Source organism: Neomonachus schauinslandi, chromosome 5, assembly GCF_002201575.2.
Source record: "Neomonachus schauinslandi chromosome 5, ASM220157v2, whole genome shotgun sequence".
In the NCBI taxonomy this organism is placed as follows: Eukaryota; Metazoa; Chordata; class Mammalia; order Carnivora; family Phocidae; genus Neomonachus; species Neomonachus schauinslandi.
Window position 1 is genome coordinate 89,948,197 of NC_058407.1, and position 12,927 is coordinate 89,961,123.

The following is a 12,927-nucleotide window of genomic DNA, read 5'->3' on the forward strand; positions in this document are numbered from 1 at the left end:
CCCCACAGCACCCAGCACACTTCCTTGCCTCTCATCTTTCGCTCACTAAGAGCATATTGAATTAGTTCATTATCAGGACAATGCCTTCAGAAAATGAGAGATAGCTACCCTTTTATTTTTGCTGCACTTTAGATCAGTGACATCCAGCCTAAGAGGGCTTTGGGGCACAGGATTGGACTCAAGACACAAAACTGGATGGGCAAGTTACGATGGAGCCAATTGAGGAAACAGAACTCAGGGCGTCACTGAACATCTCTGCCCTGCTGAGCACTTGGAAAAAACGCAAAAGTTGCATATCACTGGGCACATATGCAATTGGTCCAGGACTGTTAGTTCAACCCTACTGGGAAAATAAGTCTACATTAGAACCAGTTTATGAAGCGAAGTCCTTTGCTCATCCATCCATCAGGGGAGCAAGCGGAACACTTCAGCTCTGTCTGCACACCAGACCTGCAGTCAGGGCCAGGAGAGTGGATCGGAGAAGGAATTAGAAAGGCAAACACGTGTTTGTGGCAACTCCCTTTTCTGTGGACTTTTGCCCAGGTCTGGCCCCAAACCTAGGGCGGCCACGTCTGTAGCAGGGCACCATCCTGCTATAGCACCGTCTGGTCCAGGAGTGAGGGAAAACTGCCCACCCAGAGTAGATAATATCTGGAAGGAATGAGGATTTGGGAAAAGTCCCAGTGCTAGTTTAGGGCCAACCAGTCTCCACCTTCTCTGGCCCCCTCCCACTGCTTCCTCCCCTTTCAGCTGCTCTCGTTCTTATAAAATCTCCACAGCCTTTCACGAACAGCCTGCAGGAGCCTCTCTCCCCTCTGCTGCCACAAAAGCCAGTGAGACCAACCCACGGGACACAGAGAGACCATGAAGAGCCTGCTCCTTCCCTGCCTTCTGGCTGCCTGGGCTATGGCAGCTCTGTGCTATGGTGAGAAACCTTTCTCCTGCCACTTTTCTAGGTTTTCTCTTCTGCCTCTGATTTCAGTTTGATTTTTTTTCCCTCCCTCCTCCTCTTCTCCCCCCTCTCTCTAATAGAATCTTAAAGTACCATCAATTTAACATTTCCCAAGCCCCGTGGACACTGATTTGTCCCATCAAGTCTTCTTCACATCCGAAATATCCAGATTTCTGTAGGCAACTTAACAAGCAGGTCCTGTCTATGGTAAGTCGCTATACACCTAGAAACTTTGCTGTTACAGAAAGAAGATATCAAATTCCCAGCCCCCTGAGTTCCCATTTTTGGGGATGTTTATTTATACTCTGTAACAATTTGGTTAAAGGTATTAGTGAAATCACTCACCTTTAAGAAAATCAGTTTTCACATGAAGTGTTAAGTTTAGCCCTCTGCAGGGACAGGACAATCTCATGAACTTCCTACATTTGTTCAGTGAATTAATTTAAAAATAGAGTTTCGGGGGCGCCTGGGTGGCTCAGTCCTTAAGCGTCTGCCTTCGGCTCAGGTCATGATCCCAGGGTCCTGGGATCGAGCCCCACATCAGGCTCCCTGCTCCGCGGGAAGCCTGCTTCTCCCTCTCCCACTCCCCCTGCTTGTGTTCCCTCTCTGGCTGTCTTTCTCTCTGTCAAATAAATAAAAACCTTAAAAAAAAAATAGAGTTTCGCATTTAAAGAATCTCAGAGAAAAAACGGATTGTATAATTTCGATTGTCAAAAGATAAATTCCACCTGGTTTCTCTCCGTTGTTAACTAGATCCGTGTCTGTTCAAAGCTTACGAAAGAAAAACTGAAGTAAGATTAGTTTCAGTCTGTCTTACGCTTCAATTATCTGGATATTTAGATGCCCTTAAACCTCAATTGTATTAACAACCATTAGTACTTTTCTTCTGACTCTTGAAATTATTCACATGGTTTCTGTATCAGAGGATTTGGTGTTTTCATCTCCTTTTTAATTTTTGAAATAAAATCACTTGCTTACAAATACAAACCTCTTATTGCCAAATTTACCTACTATGCACAGGAAAGTGGTAGAAAGAAGAAAACTTTTGCTTTGGCACCAGCTCAGTTTTTCCTCTGAACTGGCTGCAGCCCAGTGGGAGTTGTCAGCTGGAGCCAGTGGTTTCTGTGGCTGCCAAGTTCATACAGGTTCCTAAGAGCCTTTAGGAACCTCTTTGAGACCTATCCTGGTAGAGCCCAGCTGACCATCTCCCCACACTGCCTGGAGGACCTGGGCTATTTTTTGGACCCCTCTGTCTCTTTCTCAACCCTGCTCTTGGACAGGTCTCAAATGAATCAGAGAAGAAGCCTCTCTGGAAATCTGTGTGTAGCACTTAAATTATCTTATTTCACTAGCCTGAAGACCTCGTAGCCCTTGGGAACTTTTAACCAAGACCACTTTTAACTTTTAACCACTGGTTCCTTCAACAACAGAAAAAACTAAAGTGTAAAGATCTCTACACCAAGGACAGAGCTAGAGAAACAATTCATAAATCCTAATGCCGGAAATTTGTAATAATCACACTGCTCACTATATTCTTCACATCTTTTTGACTCTTTTCTCTCCTTCCTTCCCTAAATTTAGACCGTTGCCATGTGTGATAAATAACAATCAAATGAATCTTTTTTTATTCCAGAATCTCATGAAAGCATGGAATCCTATGAAATTAGTAAGTAAACATTTGACTTCCTTATTTAAATCTCATGCTTTAAAGAATCTCTCTTCCTATTCTTAAATTGACAAAATGGTAATATATGGAGGTCAAATAGGGAAGGGAAAGAGGGGGTCTCTTTTGGGAAAACTAAAGTAAATTTAAAAATCTAATGACTATAAAAATCTCCAGATGAGCAATTGTTGAAGCTTGAAATAGTGTAATATGGCCTTGAAGCTGCATTCAACAGAGTTGGAGGCATTTGGAAATTCTAAGCTGGCACCACATCAACCACACAGATGGAAAACAAGGAGTAAAATGACAAATGGCAAAGTAGGGAATTAGAGGCCTAGTCAGCTGGGAAACCACGGTCGTCAGCATGTGGAATGCTATTGAGTATCTGGACTTACAAAGACTGAGTATAGGAGGAAGTAACATACCACTCTCATTTTCAATTTGTTCATTATTTTCATAATATTTACACAGTCTATTTCTGGTAATCTAAAGTTATGCTTTACAAGTCCTCAGGACAGAGAAAAGTTCTCCTCACAGGAATTAAACACACACTGACCAGGAATACCAAATTGAGAAAGGCAAAGCGATTGCCCATAGGCGAAATAAAAAAAAATAACTGGGGCCTATGTGACAAATCTCTAAAAAAACATATACTGATTTCTTTTGATCAGGCAGTTTATGAAACCCGCTTTATCTTTCCCTCTGACTTTTGTAAGATCTCTAGTTACATGAAATGCATGACTTAATGAGTTTTCGAATATACTTATGTCAGGGAATATTCATGGAAATATCTCCAACTACTGCTTTCCTAAAACTGCAATTTTTTATTTTTTCTTTTAAGATCCCTTCATTAACAGGAGAAATGCTAATACTTTTATATCCCCGCAACTGAGATGGAGAGCTAAAGCCCAAGAGAGGTGGGTAACAAAACTTGATGAGGGGAGGTAATTTTTCCCAATGTAGCACCCCTGATCTGAACAGAATGAGAAACCCGTTTTTTTAAATCATATGTATTATTTCTAATTGTATCCCCAAATCATAGAATTTAAAAAACAATATAGAGAAAACAACTGGATTTCAAGAAGACTAGCTTGTGAAAGACCCAGAAAGCAGAGGGAGGGAGAAGGGAAAGGAGGACAGAAAGAAAATTTCTATTTTCGCTAAAAAAAAGTCCCCATTCCACCTTTCCCTCTAATATTGGGGGATAAATGGGATCTCTCTCATATTTTCTTATTCTTTCTTTTTTTCCCCTTTTCCTTTTTTTTTTCCCCCTACTCTATTTATGCTTCTCATTTTGGGCCTCTTTCCATCCCATCCCCCTGCCCCCACTTTCTAGGATCAGAGAAAGCATCAAGCCTGCCTATGAGATCAATCGGGAAGCCTGTGATGACTTCAAGCTTTGTGAACGCTATGCCATGGTTTATGGATACAACGCTGCCTACAATCGCTATTTCAGGCAGCGCCGAGGGGCCAAATGAGATTGGAAAAAGTCTCTTTCCAGAGTCTGGTGCCTGGTTTTGTATTCCTTTGCAGTAGCATCATTGACCTACATAAACACATACGAATTGCTTCCTTCTTAAGTGTTCTTGTCTGACTGCTACCCTCCTTCCTGCCCCCAGGTTGAGAGGCAGTGAAAGAGCAATGTAGGGAAAGGTCAAGAGGGAGTTCAGATGTGTGATTATTACACAATAAACTGTTGGTTGGATACTTTCATTTTGTGAGTCTGATTTCTTCTGGAAAAAGTGTTGAGATATTTAAACCATGGCCCACCTAACCCAGAATAGGAAATTCTGTTAATCATATTCTAGTGTTGATTAGAAACATAATTACATAGAAAGAATGAAACTTAGAAGACATTCAGCCATAAGTTGTCTAGACTCTATCTTGGGATTGGTGAATGCCGCCTAGTATATGTTTTCCAGAGTTTTCAAACCTCAGAGGTGATTAATCATGATCTTCCTGCTCCCAAACTTTAAATGGCCCTAAATTCCTTCTGTGTGGATTCCAGGCTCTATCCTGGCTCATCACCCTCATCATAATATCTTGAGTGTTATCATTTCCTAAGATGTCACAGTTTCAACTCACTTGGGCCAAGAAAATGTCTGCTTTCACAATCACCAGAGATGTTTAAACAATTCAGTCATGGAATTTTGGAGCCAGACAAGATGATCTATATCTCCCTTAAGCCTGGTTTGCCAACGAGGAGATGAGGCTCCAGAGTCTCCTGCTTGGTAGTTCGAGACAGAGCCCAGGACTTCTCAATCCCACTTCAAACTGCTCTTCTCTTCCATGAGAGCTCATCCATGTCCAACTTTTACATCCATTCCTTTTGGTAGGCCCACTGCCTTCATCTCCTTAGTGGATAATCTTTCTAATCCTTCAAAATCCAGCTCAAAACTCAAGTACTTTATGAAATCAGTAATGATTAAATCCACCCACCTCCTATCATACTACTCAAGCCAGTGTCTAGCCCTTCAACAATATATGTAGAATCAAGTACAATAATATTATTCAATTCATATTTTGATTAAAGTTTCTTTTTTATGTATATTTTCTTGGCTAACATTATGGTAAGAAACTGCAGTTTCTTTTCTCTCTACAGGCTTGTTAATATGTTCTGTTCACAAAGGGTTTTTAATGAAAGCTGACTAAAAACAGACTGACTAGTCATGCCTGGGAGTGCTCACCCAATTTGGAAACTGTTACATTCATCATAATAATGTGTGTTATATAATTTAAACCATCATCATATTAATATGATGATGAGCGTTTTATCATTTTCTAAGCTATTTTGCATGTGATAACTCATTGGGTCTTACAACAACCTAGAAGATGGGTAATATTTATTAGATGGTAAAATTGAGACTCAGAGAAGTAACTTCCTGAAGACATTGTAGTAAATGCAGTGGTATATCACTGAGGCTGAGATATTATTCACCTGGCCACCAGATATATTGGCAGCTGATGGTTCCCAGCTAAGGACTTGAGTGCAATTCTCTACAGATCTCTAGGGCTCTCTCTTATGTGCATCTCTCTCCTCTCTGGTACTCTTCTTTGTGATCACCAGCCACCTCTCTGGACTCCCAGCTCTATCTCCTCAATTTAGGAAGGCCATATGGCTCTGGTGGGTTCTATTGTCTATCCTATGACCTGAAAACTTTCCAAGAAGTTGGGGCAGTTATAGGACTCATCCTCATTTGCATCAGTGTCAAGGAGTCCAAAAGAAGGCAAAAATGGGGGGAAAGAGGAACAAAAAAACAAAAGGGACAAATTGAAAAGCAAGATGATAGTCTTAAACTTATCACAGTAATCTCATTATATGTAAAGAGTCTAAATAGTCCAGTTATTTTTTTGCTTTTACATATGCTATAGATCTTACTGGACATTTTTGTTATTTTTGCTTTAAACAGTCAATTTTTTTTTTTTATTTTTTTAAAAAGATTTTATTTATTTATTTGACACAGAGAGAGAGACAGCTAGAGAGGGAACACAAGCAGGGGGAGTGGGAGAGGGAGAAGCAGGATCCTGGCTGAGCAGGGAGCCCGATGCGGGGCTTGATCCCAGGACCCTGAGATCATGACCTGAGCCAAAGGCAGATGCTTAACGACTGAGCCACCCAGGCACCCCTAAATAGTCAATTATTTTTAAAAGGCTTAGATAATACCAAAAAAAATCTCATACATTTACCTATGCAGTTTGATTTCCACAGCTCCTCATTCTTCTGTATGCATCCAGATTTCTATCTGGTCTCATTTTCCTTCTGCCTAAAGGATTTCCTCTAACATTACTTTTAGTGCAGATCTGCTGGATTCTTTTGGTTTTGAAATCTTGCCTTATTATTTGAAATATCTTCACTGCATATCAAATCCTATGTTGCCAGTTTTTTTCTTTTAATTCTCTTAAGATGTTCCACTGTCTTATAGCTAGCATTGTTTCTGCTATAAATCTGTTGTCATTCTTATCTTTATGCTTCTGTATGTACTGAGTCTTTTATGTCTTGCAGCTTCTAACGTTTTTCTCTTTATCATTTGGTTTTAACCAAAGTGATTATGACATACCTTCATGTGGTTTTTCCTTATTTTTCTTGTTCTTGAGGTTTGTTGAGCTTCTAGGATTGCATTAAATTTAGAAATTATCAGTCATTATTTCTTCAAATATTTTCCTTCCTTCACTCCTCTTCTTTGGAGGCTGAAATGACATGCACTTGAAGTTGTCCCACAGCTCCCTGATATTACTTTCATTTTTATAAGTTGTTTTTGCTCTGTGTATTTCATTATTGACAGTTTCTTTAAATGTGTCTACAAGTTTGTTAACTTATCTTCATTAGTATCTAATTTTGTTAATCCTATCTAGGGCATTTTTCATTTCAGACATTAAAGTTTTCACCTGTAGAAGTTTGATTTGGGTGTTTTCGTATTTTCTGTCTCAATTTTTTTAACATCTTAGATACAGTTAGGATAACTTTTTTAATATCTTTGTTAATTCCAGTATCTATGTCACTTCCACATTGGTTTTGATTGGTTGATTATTCTATTTGTTATGGATCTTAATTTCCTAGTTCTTTGAATTCCTGGTAATCTTTTATTTGACACCAGACATTGCAAATTTTATTTTTGTGTGTGCTGGATACTCTTGTATTTCTGTAAGTATTCTTGAGCTTTGTTCTGGGACAGTTAAATGACCTGGGAAAAGCTTCATTGCTTAAATCTTGCTTTTAAAAGGAGACCAACTCAGTATTTAGTCTAGGGCCAGTTGCTTCCCCCACACTGAAGAAAGACCCTCTGAGTACTGTACCCAATGTCCCATGACTGGGTGGTAGGGAGGAAATAATCCCAGCCCTGAATTAATGCCAGTCACTATTCCCTCTATTCCTCTTGGATGATTATTTTCTTATATTTATGTGCCAATCAGTTCTCTGCTGCATATCCAGATATCCAGAGATCCCTTTCTTGGTAACTCTCCTCTCCAGTATTTTGCCATTTAAACTATAACCACCATATTCTCCTAGGACTTTCAACTCATCTGAACTCAAAATGTTCACCATATTTCACTTTGGTTCCCCCCTCCCTGAGCCATGGCCTGGAAACTTTCTTAAGGCAATAAACTGAGGCAATCACAGGACTCACTTTGTTTGTTTCTCATCTCTTAGGGATCACCATCATCTTTCATTGATTGATGCCCGGTGTCTTGAAAATCATTGTTTCATATGTATTGTTGTCTGTTTTCTTTAGTTATTTCTAAAGAAAGGGTAAATCCCATTTAAGACTCCATATTGCCCAAAAGCCCACTATCGGACGGGACTATTCTGAATGGTCATCTTAGCCTCAGAGTTTCCCCCTGGAATTGGCTGAGGCATTTATTGGAATTGTACAACAGCTCAAATGTTCACTTTGTCTAGGCCTATGTTCCTCACCCCTCCCATGTTGTACCTAAGAGTACTTCCCTATAAACCATCTGCACACAAATCTCCAAATCTTAGAGTCTGTTTCCCAGGAGCCAGATCTGTGACCATCATTCAGTTGGTTAATAGGGGGACCCGGGTCTTCCAGCTCCAAACCTCTTGTTTTATCAATCACACAACATTAGATTCATAGCTTTTGAGCTGACAAGGAGTTCAGCAAAAACCTCATTCAACCCCCTCATTTTATGTTGAATAATTTGAGAGCTTAGAGACTAAATGACTGTTCCAAGGACAAGTATTTTATTTTCTTGAGAAATTCACTTTAGGCCTCATAAAATCTAATTCCTTAAGCCAGTTTTTAGAAGGGTTATGTACAAATGGTCCATATATTTGTATCAACCTTTCATTGTATGCAGTCACAATTTCCAATCTGATAAAGCTAGTTTTAATGTAGTTTCAGGTCAGTCAAAATTTTGTTTATACACCTTCTCTGTTCTATTTCTTTCTCTGAAATAATTTGGTTTTTCAGGATGCCTAGGTGGCTCAGTTGGTTACAAATCTACCTTCAGTTCAGGTCATGATCCCAGAGCCCTGGGATTGAGTCCTGCATCAGGCTCCTTGTTCAGCTGGGAGCTTGCTTCTCCCTCTGCCTGCCACTCCCCCTGCTTGTGCTTGCTCTCTCTCGCTCTCTCTCTCTCTGACAAATAAATAAAAATTCTTTAAAAAAATATATAATAATAATAATAATTGGTTTTTCAGAGCTAAGACACATGAAGTGACAGGTCACAGGTCTTATTTTCTTCCTCTTTCATGACCTTGGTAAGGCCTTTCATGAAGTAGTACATCCTGGGAACCAAAGAGTGCTTAAACAGAGTCGGAATGCTCTTCTCCCACCCCATAAAAGCCATCTTACATTTTAGCATAGTGTTTGAGAATAAAGACTTTGTAAAATAAGATTATTCTAGTACCCATCTTAACCTTGTTGTAAATATCAAATAAATGAAATATATGTGAAGTACACAAAACACTGGCATACAGTAAGTGCTTAATAAATGTTAACTATTTCTACTGTTGTTTTCTATTGTACTATTTCTATTATTGTAATGTACTATGCTCTGGATATTAAGAAACGGCAAGATGATCTTTCTTTGGGGATTCCCACTTACACTTTGAAAGCAGCCAGCAGAATTTACAGCCAAAAACTATCGATAGCATAGGCCAGCTTGTACCTATTTCATTCTTCCTCAATTTTCCCCCATGCCTTATCTACCTGTGCTGATGAAACATGTAGTTTTAGAATCCTAGGCCAGGGAAGTTCATTTTTGTTTAAGGAAAATTCATTATCTTAGCTTTTATGTTCACCTGGGTTTAGAATTCATGCAACTATATTTTTATGCAGTCACAAAAGTGTCCATATTAGAATGGAGTTAAAGATATATACTTAAATAGTAGTACTAGTAGTATATTCAAGCACTATTTAAATCCCTATGGTTACCTTTTCAATAAAGAAAATCTGCAAGTAATAGCCTTTCCTTCATTTCCTCAATTCCAACACTCTAGCCCAGTTCCTTGCCATAATACAGAATTCTAATGAGAGAAAATTCTATACTGAACTTGTTTTGATTTGGAACCCTGAAACTTTGCCCAGATTGCCTTTTTTTATTTATGAACTAGAGTTCTATTTCATCCTAGATGGCCCTCTTCTGGAGCCCAGAAATTGCTACCTCTCTGACTATTGCCAGATATATCTTCTGCCATACCTCCTCCATCAGTAAGAATCCCTAGCAATTGATGTTAATTCAGAACAGAATATATTAATCCACTCCACTTTCTCTGCAAGAATGGGGCATCTTTATCCATGATGTGTTATACAACCTAAACTACCAAGCATCATACAATGGCATGTCCCCAGTAGGAAGACTACATGGGTTCTCAGACCCCAGATAAGTAAGTAGGAGTGGCTCTATTTATCATATTTTGTAACCCACATGAAGAATTTATACTTTCCCTCCTTACAATTCTAGTATCTGTGGGTTGTAAATCCTGATTCAGATAGAGAGAACGATTTCACCACAGGACATTAAAAGAGTCCCATTTAAGCTCTAGATGCTGTCACATCAGTCTCTTCATTCTAAGAGAACAATGAGCAAGTAACAGAGTCATCTTTTCTAAAAGGGATCATTGAACCTGTTTATCAGGAGAAGGTAGGGCTTTTGAATCTAAGAAGAAAAATACATTGGATATCTTGGTAATCCATTGGAATATCTCCTGACATTTCTCTGCCCAGTTGTGATAGTAAATGGGCAAATAGTATATCAGCCATGGTCTGAGAAGGGCATGGTGACCAGCTCACAACTCTCAGGAATGGGGATCTATTTCACTTAGTAAATTACACACCTAGACCACCAGATGTGTTAACTAAGAGTAAGGTGATCGAGAATGGGTAGTTGAAGAGGGAAATAGTTTTATTTTTTTTTATATTTATTTAATTTTTTTTTTATTTTTTTAAAGATTTCATTTATTTATGTGACAGAGAGATACACAGCGAGAGAGGGAACACAAGCAGGGGGAGTGGGAGAGGCAGAAGCAGGCTTCTCGCTGAGCAGGGAGCCCGATGCGGGGCTCGATCCCAGGACGCTGGGATCATGACCTGAGCCAGAGGCAGACGCTTAACGACTGAGCCACCCAAGCGCCCGGGAAATAGTTTTAGTAGTGACTTTACAACCAGCTGCCTCAGCACGGGCTGTAGTTTGTCCGACTAACCTTTGTAAGTATTCTAACATGCTCCAGGGGTGAACTAGACTTCAAATATGAGACTACACCAAAGGAGAAACAATAGAGCTAAGAAAGAGATCACTGTTACACTAAACACATTTCTATGAAACAGCCACAGTAACCAGGAAAAAGTGACTAGATTGTAATTTTTTTCCCGGAAGAGACCAACCAAAATCCTGGAGAAGCTATTTCTGAAACATATTGTATGAAACAAGTGGATGTAACAGGGCAAGTGTGGACTGTAATTGATTTTATGGTGCTTGGCTCAGTTCCCTCAGGACTGAGGCACTCATTCCCTCAAATGCCAGCAGCTGATGGCTTTGAGTGGGCTGAGTCCCTCTCCCAAAACTGCCCTTAGCTGAAGAGAGCAGCTCGCTCCAAGTCATGAAACAGCCCACATCTCAAAACTGGTCAATGCAAGGGCATAAAGACCTAGGCCTTTACCCTGACACTGGTATCTTTCAGTCTTGTGATTTCCTTCTTTTTTATCTTCCCTTCCCCTTACAAGCTCCAAGCCAGAATGTATTTGGCTTAAGTACCCAGTTTATGATATATATATATATATATATACACACACACACACAAATACAGCAGAGGTAGTATATGGAAATCTTTTGATGGACTCTAAATTCATCCTGAGATTGAAATTGGCCCCAGTTATTTCTGATTTAAAAATGTAAACCCCGGGCGCCTGGGTGGCTCAGTTGGTTAAGCGACTGCCTTCAGCTCAGGTCATGATCCCAGGGTCCTGGGATCGAGTCCCGCATCGGGTTCCCTGCTCTGCGGGAAGCCTGCTTCTCCCTCTCCCACTCCCCCTGCTTGTGTTCCCTCTCTCGCTGTGTCTCTCTCTGTCAAATAAATAAATAAAATCTTTAAAAAAAAAAAAAATGTAAACCCCTCTCCTTCGAGTTATCCTTAAGTAAGTTGATGCGAGGGACTACATTATGAGACTCACCAGTTAATTTCTTTAGAGAAATGAACTGGGTGACCCATTGGGGGTTTTTCCATCGCTCATTTCTCTGAATTCAGCCACTGAAGGCTAACCAACGAACAAGAGAGCCAGGAACATAAGTCATCTGGGGTTGTTAAAACATGAGGTTAAGCTTTGAAAAATACTGTTCAGAAATGTGCTCTTTTCTCAGTTAACAGAGGAGATTTTTATGGTGCTTGCCTAGAAACACTCTGACTCCTTTACTTTGGAGAAAGCAATACACAAAATTTATCTCTGGCCATTTCATCTAAGGATAATGACCACTCCTTTTGACCACAAACCTATAATAAAATAGGAAAATAATCTGCATACATTTAGATACAGTTTTTAAACATTCTGAGAGAGAATTTTCCTCTTTACAAGAAGTCTTGGAAATGTTCCTAAAGATAATGATTTTGTATTATAAAAATATTCAAAGAAAATCCTAAGTGCTACGACTTACCCCTAGAAGTAAATTAGACCTCAAACAGGAGAGTATACCAAAGAAGATGTCATAGAGCTGAGAAAGAGATAAATTTTTCACTAAGCTGGTAAATACATTTCTATACACACCCATGCTATCCAGGAGAAGGTAGCTAGAACTACAAAGTTTAGTAAAAGCATAAGGACAAATAGCACCCATCTCTTGGAAAACATAAAGGAATTAAGAATTAGAAGGAAAAAATGGAGCAAATTTAGGCCAGCGTTTCTCAAATAAGTATTCTAAAGAATGATGTCCCAGTCAGTGTCTTGTCAAAAGTTGTTTTATGCCCAAATAAGTTCTATTGTTTTTGCATAATCTCCTCTTGGAGATATATATTTATGGGAAATTTGCTATATTAAACCCTCTGTGTGGTCCATCAGTAAAGGAATCTGTTTGAATCTATTTAACACAGGGGTACACAAGATAATGTGACAATAGAATATTCTTTTTAAAGGGTATTTGTCACCATCTTGCACAACTTACTTCAGAATTATTGTTCAAGCCCAACCTCTCTCTCTTTCCTTCTATAGCATGCCTACCATGTATTTAACATTTAACAAGTATTTATCATATACTTGCTCTATACCACACAGTATGGCCATGCAGTAGAAAATGATCAGTTTGCACTTAAATCTTCAGTGTTAGAAAATTCTCTAGGTCACATGATATATTAGCTCATTTT

At 39.3% G+C, this 12,927-nt stretch overlaps 1 protein-coding gene across 1 annotated transcript; it reads left to right on the forward strand.

Moving 5' to 3' along the window:
* The first annotated feature begins 519 nt into the window (after positions 1-519).
* LOC110580906 (matrix Gla protein) lies at positions 520-4,328 on the forward strand. The gene is made up of 5 exons (XM_021690595.2): positions 520-543; positions 780-925; positions 2,586-2,618; positions 3,457-3,532; positions 3,952-4,328. The coding sequence occupies exons 2-5, from the start codon at positions 865-867 to the stop codon at positions 4,091-4,093; spliced, it is 312 nt and encodes a 103-aa protein (XP_021546270.1). The 5' UTR covers positions 520-543; positions 780-864; the 3' UTR covers positions 4,094-4,328.
* The last annotated feature ends 8,599 nt before the right edge of the window (positions 4,329-12,927 follow it).

What these genes read in the sequence shown, in the direction of transcription:
- LOC110580906 (XM_021690595.2), top strand. Translation starts at nt 865, where the DNA reads ATGAAGAGCCTGCTCCTTCCCTGCCTTCTGGCTGCCTGGGCTATGGCA. An exon ending in TATGGCAGCTCTGTGCTATG is followed by an intron (nt 926 to 2,585) that starts GTGAGAAACCTT and finishes TTTTTATTCCAG; the next exon opens with AATCTCATGAAAGCATGGAA. An exon ending in CATGGAATCCTATGAAATTA is followed by an intron (nt 2,619 to 3,456) that starts GTAAGTAAACAT and finishes TTTTCTTTTAAG; the next exon opens with ATCCCTTCATTAACAGGAGA.